Raw genomic sequence first — 14,500 nt, 5'->3', positions numbered from 1 at the left:
TCCTCATCCTCTGGCCTCCACATGGTACATGAAAACGTACACACAAATAAATACAATTTAAAAATAAAATTTCTTGGTTTACAGGTGCTAGACCTCCATACGAGAAAATGAATTCCCTGTATACCAGACCATTTTGACTAGATATATTTCTGCTGTCCTCTGAAACTCACACCCTGGTAATACTCTAGACTGACCATCAGTGGCCATTTCCTGTAAAGGGCCAGGAAATAAATATTTTAGGCTTTGTGAGCTATAGAGTTCTTACTGTAATGACTTGACTGCGCCTTTTAATGAAAGAGATGAGGCTGGAGAGATGGACGACTTCGCGTTTAAGAGCAAGTACTGCTCTTGCAGAGGATCCTAGTTCAGTTCCCAGCACCCCACATTGGTAGGTTCACAACTGCCTGTAACTCCAGCTCCAGGACATTCAATGCCTCTAGTCCCTGAACCCACATAGTACCCACAAACAGGCACACACACAAGAAGAAAACAAGTCTTTAAAAAATAAAAGATGGGGCTAGAGAGATGGCTCAGCAGTTGGGAGCACTGGCTGCTCTTGCAGAGGACTCAGGTTCGAATTCCAGCACCCATATGGAGGCCGTAACTCCTGTTCCAGGGGATCTGAGGCCCTTTTCGGATCCCCTAACATCTGTGGGCATTGCACGACACGGGTGCACTTACATGCATGCAGGAAATACAGATATATTAAAAAGTCCAAAGCCGGGTGTGGTGGCGAACGCCTTTAATCCCAGAGGCAGAGGCAGGCGGATCTTTGTGAGTTCAAGGCCAGCCTGGTCTACATAGTGAGTTCCAGGACAGCTGGGGCTACAGGAAGACCTGTCTCAAAAAGACAAAAGAAAAGTCCAAAGCCCTTTGTGAGCCTCAGTTTCTGAGCCTGTGAAATGGGGGCGAAGCTCTTCTGGTAGAATTAGGTCCGTGCACGACCCCTGTGGTGGGGTGCTGAGGCTCAGACGCCATCCCTGTTTGCTACGGGAAGGACTAGGGTACTGGGCAGGCGGGACCCGCCCACGGCCCTCATCTGCCTCCCCGAGCCACCGCCGGCCCAGGCCGGGCACCATCCCGGCACGCTCCGTGTTTCTAGAAAATACTGGGTGCACGGCAACTACCCAACCCGGGAAGCACCCACTTCCGCTAGAGACCAGCTCTAAAGAGCTCCTTCCGCGCACGTGGGCCACCTCGGAGGCGGGGCACAAACAAACCACGCCCCACGAGCAGCCTGCGGGCCACGCCCGTTGCGACGTCACTTCCGGGTGCGGTCCGGGCGGGGCCTGGCGAGCCGCTGCCCGGCTGGGTGGAGCTGGCTGCGCCCGGGCCACGTCTCCCGGCCGGGCCGAGGCGGCTGCGCTGCGGTGCAAGGGGCCTGCGGCGCCCGGGTAAGCGGCCCGCTGCTGCGCGGAGGAGAACCGGGGTGGGGAGGGCGGGTGCACCGGGATCCGGCCGGGAGGGGGGACAGCGCCCGGGAGGAGCGCGCGTGGGCTGCAGTGCGGAGGTGGACACTCCTAACAGAGTTGACCCGGGCAGCGCCCCTGGGACTGGGGGTCACGTCCCGATTTTCCAGCCTCCTCGTCTGTCGCATGCTTCGCCTTGTGCATGTGCGCGTAACTATTAGGCTGGTTCCAGGAATTGGCAGCCACTGGGTTTGATGGGAGAAACGCGGTGCTTTCAAGTCCGACTCTAAGAATGCATTAATTACACCCCACCCCCAGGAAGCAGCTCTAAAAATTTCGATAAAACTAGCGAGGAAAGTATTTAAAATGCAGATTTTTCCATTTGTATATTGGACCTGCCTAATAGCGAAATGTCAAAGCGACAGGCAGTGCCACCAAAAACAACCAGACCTTTGGCATTTATTAATGAGACCAGAACTTAAGAAATCTGGAGGTAAGCAATGTAATTAAGATGGTAATCTAATGTTCCAGGCGCCCGTCTGCCACATGGACACATCCTTTAGACCACACGGCAAACTCTATGTATACAGGACTGTGGGTCTGTGTTCCCTGAGCTCCTTCTACCAAAGTCCAGCCAGGTGACGTGTTGGGGATTAGGTGACTGTTTGTCCTGGACCAACTTTCCCAGTCTCTACTGCTATGTATGCGTGGCTCCCCCAGTTTGGACTAGGGACTGGGGCCATGTTCCTGCTTATAAATCAAGTCTGGACTTTTCGTGTTGCATCTGTGTATGTCAGGAAAAAAAATTCACCAAGTTGAATTTTAGTTTTATGTACCTTGTTTTATATATATATGTGTGTTTGTGTATATATATGGCATCTTACGTACCACAGATCATTAAGAAATTAAAATTCACGCCAAGGTTGGGAACACAAGAAATGAAAGGCCAGAGGTGTTGGGAAGCATCCCAAAGTCATGGCCGAGATGGAATAAAGTTGATGCTTTGGGACACGATCTCAGGGACACGTCACCTGGATGAACTTTGGTAGGCACAACTCAGGAAACACAGCCTTAAAGTCTTGTATATATAGACATTGCCCTGTGGTCTAAGGGACGTGTCCATGTGGCAGATGGGCACCTGGAACATTGGATCGGGTCTTTCTTGTGTCATCTGACTGAAGGTGGCCTGCTCCTCCCTTGTAGATCTTGTGGGGAGCTGATTCCCAAAGGGGAGACTTTCAGGACCAACCTAACCTCCTATCTTTCTGTCTTTTCTAGTCTCTGACTTAACAGTAATTTTTAAAAATATATTTATTTATTTTTAAAATATTTTATTTATTATTTTTATTTTATGTGTATGAGTGTATTGCCTGCATATATGTGAGCGCACCCGTTGTGGGATGCCTGGCTTGTTTATGTGGGTGCTGAGATCTGAACTCTGATCCACATGATCGTACAGCCAGTGCTCTTAACCGCTGAGCCATCTCTCCAGCCCCAATACTGTTTCCTTCCTTTTTCCTTTTTTGTTTTTTTTAAAATTTTGTTATTTTTTTATTTTATGCGTATGAGTGTATTACCTGCATCTATTATGTGCACCCGTGTGAATGCTGGGAACCGAACCCAGGTCCTCTGCAAGAGCAGCCAGCTCTTTGCCACTGAGCCCCTCTTTGTTTCTTAAAGAGGAGGTCTCACTACATTGCCATGGCTGACACAGTACTTGTTATATAGATCAGGCTGGCCTAGAACTTTTGGCTCTCCCGCCTGTACCTCTGGAGTACTGGAATTACAGGCGTACACTGCTGTGCCTGGCTCTCTCCACAGATTATGACAATTCTGAAAGCTAGTACTTAAAGCTCCTTCAAGTCCTTGCAGGCGAAACTTATTTTAAATCACGCTAATGCTTTGTTCATTATGAGTCAACTTGTAAGGATTAGTGTAGCCCCCAACTGTGGTTTTGTTGTTGGGACAGTGTCTTGTTCTGTAGCCCAGGCTGGACTTGAACTTGGAGGTGAGCCTCTGCCTCTGCCTCCCAGTGCTGGAATTACAAGTGTGTGTCACCAGCCTTTCTTAGCATCTTGACACAGACTACTCTTGGAAAGTGGAGGCCGGACCATACCAGAGCGATGAAGTCACAGTAGACAGGGCCTTCTTGACTCCCCGGCTGATTCCTGCTTCTGTGGGTATGACTCCCAAAATAAGCAGGGTGGTACATGGCAAAGTTTTCTGAGAAATTTGTGGAGTGTTTCAGAGATAGTCTTGTGGAGCTGCTCTGTGTGTGTGTGTGTGTGTGTGTGTGTTCATGCATACATGTGTGTACTATGTGATTTCTCACAGATACACATGTTATGTGCATCCTTGCACATTTGTTTAGAGAGCAGGTCTGTAGTGATCCCAGGTGTCACTGTCAACTGTTGTGTGTCCATCACTGCTGCCGTCTGTCTGCCACCATCTACTGCCATTTGTCACCCTGTCTGTCCATCCCCATCTCCTGCTTCTGTCCTGTCACATTAAATACTCACCAGGGAAAGCCAGGCCTAGTGGCTCACACCTGTAATCTCAGCATTTGGGATGATGAACCAGGAGGATTGCTGTAAATTTGAGGCCAGCCTGGGCTACATAATGAGTTTCAAGCCAGTCTAGGCTATAGTGTGAGACCTTGTCTCAAAAACAAAAATTGATCCATGTGAGACTTGTCTGCCTAATGTCTTTGTATTACAGCTGTACTCCTTGATTCTAAGTTTTAGTTACCGCTTAGAAAAGTGGATTTTCTAATAGATAAATCATATCATTTCTCAAGATTAGTAAAAAAAAAAAAAAAATTCATGTATGGGCTGGCAAGATGGCTCAGTGGGTAAGGGTGCTTGCTGCCAAGGCTTACAACCTGAGTTCAGTCCCCAGAACCCACATGGTGGAAGGAGAGAACCAACTCCTGAAAGTTGTTCTTTGACTTCCACACACACACAGTAGCATGTGTGCACTCACATACACATACAGACACATGCACACAAAACAATTTAAAAAATAATAAAAAAAAAACCTCCATGTGAAATTGTACCGAGTGGGGCTGCTCCGGCCAGCCTGCCTATGAGCTGCAGGAATTGGAAAGAAATGGGCTGTTTTCTTTCTTTGGAGCCTTTCAGAAATGTGTCCCCAGAGTGGTACGTCCTGTAAAATAACAGATAATCACAAATCCATTCCTCAAGGATAATCATCATTACTTACTTCAGGATGCGTGTCTGTAAATACAAACATATATTTAATTTTAACACCTTCAGTAGTAGTTTAGCTCTGAATGGGACCAAATTTACAGAATTAGTTCCAGATTTTTGCTACTGTACATAATACCGTGGTGTATATCTTTGTAGCTCGCCCTCGTGTATGTGTGCGTGGTGTATGCATTTGTATTTGAGGCCATCGGCTGACACCGAGATGTCTTCTTCAGCTGCTTTTCCACCTTAGTTTTTAGACAGTCTCGCACTGAATCTGGAGTTTGCTGAATCAGCCAAACAGGCTGGCCAACAAACCCCCCGGCGTCCCGCTATCTCTGTTCCCCAGCACTGGGGTTCCAGGCGCATGTTGCCACACCCAGCTTTTGTGTGGGTGCTGGGATTCAAACTCAGTTCCTCAAGCTTGCACAGTAAACCCTTCACCCACTGAGCCAACAAACAGCCCCGTTTGTGTTCTGAGTTAAGGCTTCATATAGTCCAGGCTGACCTGGAACTGTGTAGCCAAGGCTGCTCCTGAGCTCTTGATCTTCGTGCCTCCACCTCCCTAGCACTGAGATTACAGGTGTGTGCTATCGAGACCTCCATCTTTGGTCTGCTGTCCAGTGACTTCCTTAGAATCAATTCCGTGTGTGGGAGCTACAGCATCCGAAGTGCCATTGACAACTCTGATTCCTGTCCTTTCCCTGCACTGAACTGCTCAGTATGCTCCTTATGGGATCTCCTCACTGGACGTTTGTCCCGAGCTCTTCCTAAGGAGGGATAACACTGTTTCAACCCTAGATGCATCTGTCACCACAGAGGAGTATCTGCCTTTGTCCTACAGGTGTCTCAACGCATGCCATGGCCTGGGAGGGCCCTGCCAAGCTGTGCTCACCTGTAAAGCCAGACTTCATGTGGCCAGTACACAATGCCAGACCCACAGCTCCCCAAGGAGAAAGACGGCCTGGCCTCCGAGCATGCACTGAGCAGCTGTCTCTGGTGAGTGGCCCAGTCCTTGCTTGTTTGGGGACCAGACAGGGAACCTAGAACTGGCCTTGGGGTGGTGTGGGGATGTTGCAGGTCAGCAGAAAGGCACCTCGTCAGCCTCTCCCAGACTTAGCTGATATAGCAGCCCTGATGTGGGCAGCAGTGCTGGGGCTGCAGGTGGTGAAAACAGCTTGTGGGCTGCCCGCTGTGTGAATGACGTTTTATTGGAACTCAGCCATTGACACCCACAGCTGCCTCTGCGCTACAGTGGAGGACTGAGTCACTGGGATGCAGCATGTCTGAAATAGTGGCTGTCTGACCCTTTACCAAAAATGTTTGCCTGGCCGTGGATGAGATACTAAGGCCTGGGGTATGTTCAGGAAGCTAAGTCCCCCTCCCCTCACTAGAAATGCCCGTCACATCTTTCCATCTCCAACTTACCATCAGTCTAAAGCTAAGGCACGGGGAGCATCCTGTGCCTGGTGCTGGCATCGTAAGTGTATCGGCAGATGTGAGTGGTCAGAGAAATGCCTGCGTTTACTGTGGTGCAGTGGCCTTGCCTGGGCTCACAGCTAAGCACGAGTTCTTTATGCCGAAACCTTCCAGGTTTCATTCTTCCCTGTCAGGATGTTGTTCCTGCACCTTCTTAATAACACCTGCCCCGCTTGTTTTCTCTAAGAACAAAGAATGTCTCTTGTACCCTAGAAAGTAAGAGTAAGTGTGGCAGTTTGTTAGAGTGGGTCACTTTCCTACGCACCTAAGACACAAGAGCCCTTGTGACTGTTTTAGAGGGAAAGTGCAATTTAAAAACTACAAAAAGTTACCAACTCTTGGCAAGGGTTAGACGCCTCCTGGAGTATTCCAGTCTCCCAGGAGGATTTGTGCACTCGGGCCACCCAGCCTCTATCCTGGCCACCCAGTGTCCACCCTGGCCACCCAGCCTCCACCCTGGTCACCCAGCCTCCACCCTGGTCACCCAGCCTCCACCCTGGCTACCCAGCCTCCATCCTGGCCACCCAGCCTCCACCCAGGTCACCCAGCCTCCACCCTGGCCACCCAGCCTCCATCCTGGCCACCCAGCCTCCACTCTGGCCACCCAGCCTCCACCCTGGTCACCCAGCCTCCACTCTAGCTACCCAGCCTCCACCCAGGTCACCCAGCCTCCACCCTGGCCACCCAGCCTCCACTCTGGCCACCCAGCCTCCACCCAGGTCACCCAGCCTCCACCCAGGTCACCCAGCCTCCACCCTGGCCACCCCCTTCATGGGGTTGCTTGAGTGCCGGGCAAGGATGGAAGTTGCTTCTTGGGGTGGGCTGATGGCTGAGCGGGGCACTGTGCTGGGTGTTTGCCTGAGCAACCTCATGTCATCTTTACACAACTCAGTAAGGCCCCTCACCCGCATTCAGTGTCCTTTTAAGTCCTTGGGGCTGCCTGTCCTGCCAGCCTTGCCTAGCCACTCTCCAAACCTCCACCGAGAGGCACAGCCCAGAGACTGTTTCCTTCCTGCTTCCTAGCCACCCCCACGGTGCTTGTGCCAGCTAGACTACAGTCCCTCCCTCTCCAAGAGGCCTGTGTCGCATCTTTTTGTCCTAAATGCATTACTGGCACATGACTAGACACCCAGCAAATATTGGATGAATGGATGGATGGATGAATTGATGGATGGATGATGGATGGACAGATGATGGATGGATGGATAATGGACAGATAATGGATGATGAATGGATGATGGATGGATGAGTGACGGATGGACGGATGGATGGATGATGGATGGATGAGTGACAGATGGACGGATGGATGGATGATGGATAGATGGGTGATGGATGGATGATGGATGGATGGATGGATAATGGACAGATGATGGCTAGATGGGTGATGGATAGATGGATGATAGATGATGGATGATGATGGATGGATGATAGATGGAAGGAATAATGTGTGGAAGGATGCATGGTTTTATGGGTTGTATGACAGATGGATGAATTGGTAGACAGATGGGTACATGGATGGATGGATGGATGGATGGATGGATGGATGGATGGTTAGATGGATGGTTAGATGGATGGTTAGATGGATGGTTAGGTAGGTGCGTGGATAGATGGATGCATGAGTGGGTGGGTTGTTGGATGGAATAGTGGATGGATGGGTGTGTGGATGGATGGATGGGAGGATAGATGATGGTGTCTTATGTGAAAGCCATGGTCAGTTGTTCAGGGTGCACTGCATTTAGGCCTGGCTTATGCCCTGCAGATCATGGAATAAGTCAGGGAGGAAGATTCATCCAGTCTCAGAGGGCATGAGAAGGTTTTAACCCTGTCGCATGCCCAAGACTTGGCTCGCTCCTGCCCTCTCTACCTCTAGCTTCTGGGGTAGGAAAGTGAGTCAGGCCAAGTGCTTCAGCCAGTGGGAGGCAAGACTCGGGCAGGTCGGCATTGCTGCCATGGTTTCTCTGAGCTGCGCTCTTCTTGGCTGCTGGCCCCGTCTGCTCACTGTGCTTAACTTGCGCTGTGGAGCCTGCAGACCCTTCACAGTAGAACCCCAGATCTCAGGGAGGCTGTGTGCTGCTTTACAAACACCTCTGACTAATGTACTTTCTCTACCCCAGATCCCAGAGCCAAGCAGAAGGGAACCATTGACAGCCTGAGGGGCTGGCCTGCGGGGAGGCTCAGGGACCAGTAGCCCTGCTCCCAGCTCACTCCAAGATGTGGACAGCCCTGATGCTGCTTTGGATTTCTTCCTTGCCCTTATCTGGAAGTCAGGTGGCATCTGTGTCTTGTAAGTGTGAAGACTGCTGGGCAGGCCCATAGGAGCCCCAGAGCCCCGGGATTCCCTGTGCGGGAGAGGCAGAGACCTGCTGCAGGAATGGCATGGGCTGTCCGTCAGCCTCAGGGTGGAGCAGTGCAGGTCCAGTGGGACCGGGCAGCAGAGATCTGCAGGGGTCACCTGCTTGGCTTGCAGAGGAGCTCGTCTTCTGTAATCGCATGTTTGTCCTGGGGTTCCTTAGGTGCATGTCTGCCATGTAGTTTGTACCTGCTCTGCGGGGTTCGGCTCCTCTCCACTCATTCCTTTGGCCAAGTTCATCCCTGAGCCCAGGACTGTTTTTGAATGGGAATATTTTGCAGCCCTACTGTGTGCAGTGGTTTAGGGTTTGCTTTGTTTCATTGGCCAATCACACCCATAATGTGAGGCTTCTGGTTCGATGTTTTGGGGATTGAATCCAATAGTGAATCTGTGAAGGCCCCACAAGTTTGGGTTTGGAAAATGCAAGGGAGTTCTTGACCCAAGGGCTTCTCAGCAATCTGCTGTCCCCTGGGGAGGGGAGGAGAGGAGGCACATGGTTCACAGGTCACCTCCATCGATGCCCTGAGCGGTGGGTGTGGAGGCCATGCCACAGAGCCAGCCCCAGGTAGTGAAAGTGGCCCTGGGTCATCCCTGCAGACAGCTGAAAGCAATTGTGTCTCTCTCCCTCTTTTCTGTTTTAAGCATACTCAGTCCCTAAAGTCAAGAGAACTATACCCAAGGGTGCAGTTAAAAGAGTTGCTAATACAACGGCCGAGAAAACGGCCATGGTGACACTTGCTCTGACCAAAGGGACTTCGACAGCCAGCCTGAACTCCACCGTAGTCACAACAGAGGTGACAACACACAGGACGAATGTGACCACTCCAGCAACGACGGTACATGATGCCACCCCCAGAACTCCTGTACCACCCGCGTCGCCAGGCCCCACGTCCACAGGACAGACCCCACCCAGCCCCACTGTTGGGCCTCCTTCCCTCAGCATACCCCATGTACAAGTGCCACATACAGATGTCAATACATCATCAAGAACAGCGGTGGTGGCAACAGCGAGCCCACCTGTTCAGACCACGGCTGAGACTACTGCAAACAGGAGCAGCCCGAGAAGTGCCCTGAGCCCTGTGGAAAACACACCCACTAACACGTCCACCGTGAGCCCCAAACCTACCATGGGGCCCATACCCACCACAGGACCCAAACCCACCACAGGGCCCACACCTGCCACGGGACCCACACCCACCACAGGGCCCCAAACACAACATCCCACCACAGGGCCCCAAACACAACATCCCACCACAGGGCCCCAAACACAGCATCCCACTACAGGGCCCCAAACACAGCATCCCACCACAGGGCCCCAAACACAGCATCCCACCATTCAAGTGAAAACAGACCAGCCAGCACAAAGCACAACAGAGAGGTCCACACTCAGCTCCTCCAACACCACCACCTCTTTGGTTTCGGTGTCCACGGCAGTGGTGACCACCACCCAGGCACAAACTAAGGAGCCAACTGCCAGCACACCAGCGCCTCCCACCAGTCTGGCCCCTGAAGTGGAGTCCACAGCCCCCACCACACAGCCAAGTCCTACGTCACCTCTACAGGACACTGGTGGGCCAGGTACGTTGTCCCAGACACCAGAGCCGGTAGAGACCAAAGCCACACCTGGTACTGCCTCCGCTGGGCCCCCACCTAAGAGCTCAGGGGAACCTCAGGTGCCAGCCACAGACTTGTGCCAACTCAGCACCCAAGACCAGTATGTAGTAGTCACCACTGAGCCCCTGACCCCATCCTTGGTGAACAGAACATTCCTCCTGGCGGTGCTTGTACTAGGGGTGACCCTCTTCATCACGGTCCTGGTGTTGTTTGCCCTGCAAGCTTATGAAAGCTACAAGAAGAGGGATTACACACAGGTGGACTACCTTATCAATGGCATGTATGCTGACTCTGAGATGTGAGGCCAGCCTCTTCCAGGGCCTCCATTTTGCCTCAGACTGAACCAAGTGCTTCCAGATCCCTATGGTGCAATTTCAGAGCCATGCTAGATGCTTAGACACATTTAATTGCCACCAGATCAATTCTACCATCATGAAAGAGTTGCTGCTTTTTCATATTTATTTTTGTAAATGATCATGTATACCGGAGCAGCGGGGGATTCTGTGGGTGTGGAGGGGGGTGGGTCTCTGGCCCACATGGCCCCTGGCATGTGGAATCTTGACCAGAATTAAAAGCAGTGACCGCCCTGCAGCCAGCACGTGTGAGTCTGTGTCCTGCCCTTGGTCACAGTCGACCCCAGGTAGTGAAAGTGGTACCAGTTCATTCCTGCATGTGGCTGAATGTCACTGTGTCTGTCTTTCCCCCTTTCTCCCACTTGTAAGGGTACGCAGTCCCTCAAAGAGAAGTTTACCCAAGGACACAGTTAAAAGTGTGCAGCCTTTGAGGTGCCTGACAGGGCTTGCTTTTCTAAGTCTGATGTGATGTGAGTCCCTGAAGGTCTGCAGTGTTCAAGCCACTGGCTTGGGCTTGTCTGGTACCCAGGCACTCAGCAGGAGGCCGCAGCCAGTGCCTTGCGCTGGCTTCTCTACCTGTCGGGTACCAAGCCTCCTGGAGCTTGATTTGGGTGTGAAAGGGTTAAATCAAGCACAGTCCATAAACCTGCCAGCTTGGCCTCTACCCACCCAGGCCAGAACCTTGGAGACCCTGCTCAGCTGTTGTGGTGAGTCAGCTATCACAAAGATCAGCACAGTGGAGCCTGTTGCCCAGTCACCCTGGACCCAATCCCTACTCCTCAGTCGGATGGTTCTGGCTCAGGTCCCTGTCACAAGCAGCAGCCAGAGAGGCACAGGCCAGTGGCAGGTATAAGCCCTCCCCCACCGGGTCAGCATGTCCACAACCCCTGTTTTTGGTGAGGCCACAGAAGTACATCACTTACCAAAGGCCAGTCCTGGTTGTAAGTTTTCTGGGTTTGCTTCTTGCAGTGCTGAGAATAGAACCCAGGCCCTTTTGCATTCTGGGTAAACACTCCCACTGAGCCGTGTACACCCCAGCCCTGACCCCTGATTCTAGAATCCCCACTCTTCAGCTGTGCCATTTACCAGGCTGAGCCTTGACCTTCAGCCTTTCTCTGCCCACATGCCTGATGTAGTAAGAGCCTGTGGGCCACTGGTGGCCAGAACCTCCGGGCAAGCTGGGTCTATGGCTACCAACTTAGGGCCAGCTGTGGAATGTTCTAGAGCTTGGTTTCATCTAGGAAATGGAGAAAATGTCTGTTCAGCCTGGCAGTGTGGTACCTGGCCCGATCTGGAAAGACTGGGTAGCTGTGACCTTGTCCAGGACAGGTGTTATCCGGGGGCGATGCTGGGTGGATAAATTCATCCCAAAAGATTGTCAGGTGGTCTGTAGTAAGAAAGCAAAGTGAGCCATTTGCAGATGCCTCCAGGGTGGGCAGAAGGGATCAGCGGACTTGGTTCTAACCTGCCCCACCCTGCAGTGCGTTTGGCCTTCCTTGCTCTGCTGGCTGCCTTGAGCCAGTTGTCTGCACTCATAGCTGGCCCTTTTCCCTCAGGAGCAGTTGCCACACACCCAAGCTGCATGAGCAAGTTTGCTGTCAGGTGGTGCCTTGAGCTCTGGCTGGTTCCAGCCCCTAGCTTGTCTCCCTCACTGACCTGAGCTCCAGCCAGCTCAGAAGCTCCCAGAGCACAGCTCTGTCCCCTGGGGTAGAGCATCCAGGCTTTGCAGCATACCTTTTCCTCAGCCCAACATTACCCCAGGGGGACTAGGGCCAGGCTCCCCCCTTGGCTGGTGGAATCTCACCCCAGGGGCTCTGGCCACATACAGGCCATATTTCAGAGGTGTTCTCAAACATTGGCATCCTGTTCCTTTTGGGGAAGGGATAGGAAGAAGAGTGGTCAGGGCCTCTGACCCTGCCACTTACCACCACTCCCAAGGAAGGAGTCCAAGTCAGCCTGTCTCCCTGCCCTAACCATGCATCTCAAGAGAACTGATGCCCAGCATCAGCCTCCAGGAGTGTTTGTTTCTAAGGGGCCTCACTGTCCCTAATCAAATCAGGGCTTACCTGAGCTAGACACCTGTCCTTCACCCTTGAGTCGAACCCCTGACACAAATACAATCCAGACAATTTGTCCACTCCAACCATCAGCTGCCTGCCCACAGCTCCCTGGCCGGCCCAGCCCAACCATCCACCTCCACCCCTCAAAACCCAAAGCCAGTCACCCTGGTCCCTGCCCAAACCTCTCCCTTGGGAAAGGCCAGGCTCTTCTCCCTCTAGTGGACTCTGAACAAAGAGCCTGTCTCGAGGTCTGTGGCTGAAGGTGCCTTTAACACCAGCACTCTGGAGGCAGAGGCAGGCAGATCTGTGAGTGAGAGGCCAGCAGGCCTACATGGTGACAACCCTGTCCCAAAAACAAAAAGACAAAGGTCTGGAATGGCAGGTGCCCGGCCTGTCCAGATCTGTCTGAGCACATAGGGAAGGCGCTCCAAAGCCAAGTGAACGGCTCCCGGGAGGACGGAGCAGGCGCCGGCTCACCTGGGCAGCTGCTGCGGTGGTTCCCGGGTGCCCCCTGCTGGCCGAGCTCCTCTCCGCATCCGACCCACCACCCTATGGACCCAGGAAGCCTCTCTGCTGCTGGCCTTGACCCCGGCTGCCCCTCGTGGGTGCTTTCAGCCCACGAGGGTCTTGTCCCCAGTGGGTGCCAGCTTGTTCTAGGGGGGATGACGTCATGTGTGCTTGAAACTCACTCCCGCCCCATCTCCCAGGCAGCCTGGAGTTAGTTCAGGGAGCCAGCAACACCCTCGACATAGTGACCCTGTGCTTCTGCCCCCGAACCAGCCAGCTCGGGGTCATTTGGGGCAAGCCATGTGCACGCCAACCATCTTTGCGCGTGCTTTGTGAGCGGTTACTATGTGGCCCGCAACTAGAGCCTCCTGCTGCCGCGTAGCCGTTATCTCTGATGCCGGTCTTCCGGCTCCCCCATCCCACCCCCGGCTCATCCCGCACTTAGCCAGGGGGATATTTTTAAAACAGAATGCAGATCTTAATGCTCAGTTCCCTGGCCGGCCTCCCACTGGGATTGGAGACGAGGGGGGGATCCAAACACTTGAACTAGAAACTTGCGTGGCCAGCCAGGGAAATAGGGGCTCCAGGAAAGTGACCTGTGGGGAGGGGAAGGACCAGTCAGGACCAGGACTGGTAAAAACTGCGAGGTGACAGAGGAAGCGCGGCCCCTGGAATTTAAGCAGAGGAATAAAGTCTTTAGGCTTAGAATTTATTTTGTTGTGCAATGCCCAAGGAGGCCAGAAGAGGGCGTCGAACGAACTGGAGTTACCAGTTATTCACCACCATGTGGGTGCTGGGAATGGAACCCAGGTCCTCTGCAAGAGCGGCATGCATGAGCTCTCCAGGCCCAGGCTTAGAATTTAAAGTTATTTTATTGTGAGGATGTGTTTACAGATGGAGAGACACACTGAGATTACTTTAAAAGGCTAAAGGGTGGCCCATGCAGTGTCCCAGTGTGTAAGGCACTTGCCACATCTAACCTGAGGACCAGAGTTTGATCCCCAGGTACCTATATGTTGCAGGGCAAGAATTGACTCTCACAGGTCATCCCTTGACCTCCACATGAGCACTGTGCACTTGTGTATGTATAAACATACACACAGAGTAAGAAAGAAAGAAAAAAATGTAAATTTTTTTTTTGTCTTTTTGAGACAGGGTCTCCCCATAGCCCCAGCTGTCGTGGAATTCATTATGTAGACCAGCCCGGCCTCGAACTCACGAAGACCCGCCTGCCTCTGCCCCCCAAGTGCTGGGATTAAAGGCATGCGCCACCATGCCCGGCAATAATATATTTTTTTAAATTCTTAAAAAAAAAAAATTAAGGTTAAAGAGACAGGTGAATCTCTATGAGATCAAGGCCAGCCTGGTCTATATAGAAAGTTCCAGGTCAGCTGGGGCTACAGGGAGACCCTGTTTTTTTTTTTTTTTTTAAAAAAAAAAGGCTAAAGAGAAGTGGTTGAAGGGAGACATAACCAGAGAGGCCCATCAAAGACCGGAGTAGGCTCCTGGGGAGGGACCTGTT

The 14,500-nt window shown here is 52.3% G+C and overlaps 1 protein-coding gene across 3 annotated transcripts; it reads left to right on the top strand.

The window, feature by feature from the left end:
- Positions 1-1,260: 1,260 nt before the first annotated feature.
- Positions 1,261-10,656, top strand: CUNH11orf24 (chromosome unknown C11orf24 homolog). Of its 3 annotated transcripts, XM_029569993.1 has the most exons (5): positions 1,261-1,394; positions 5,460-5,614; positions 8,209-8,378; positions 9,087-9,674; positions 9,729-10,656. In XM_029569993.1, exons 3-5 carry the CDS (start codon positions 8,306-8,308, stop codon positions 10,358-10,360), a joined length of 1,293 nt encoding a protein of 430 aa, XP_029425853.1. In that variant the 5' UTR covers positions 1,261-1,394; positions 5,460-5,614; positions 8,209-8,305; the 3' UTR covers positions 10,361-10,656. The 3 variants fall into 3 exon arrangements, with proteins under 3 accessions (XP_029425853.1, XP_008844524.1, XP_029425852.1); XM_008846302.2 differs by having other exon boundaries at positions 9,087-10,656; XM_029569992.1 differs by having other exon boundaries at positions 1,277-1,394; positions 5,417-5,614; positions 9,087-10,656.
- The last annotated feature ends 3,844 nt before the right edge of the window (positions 10,657-14,500 follow it).

Source organism: Nannospalax galili, unplaced genomic scaffold, assembly GCF_000622305.1.
Source record: "Nannospalax galili isolate Female #2095 unplaced genomic scaffold, S.galili_v1.0 scaffold1723, whole genome shotgun sequence".
Taxonomy (NCBI): domain Eukaryota; kingdom Metazoa; phylum Chordata; class Mammalia; order Rodentia; family Spalacidae; genus Nannospalax; species Nannospalax galili.
This window is presented reverse-complemented; position numbering and strand designations above follow the sequence as displayed.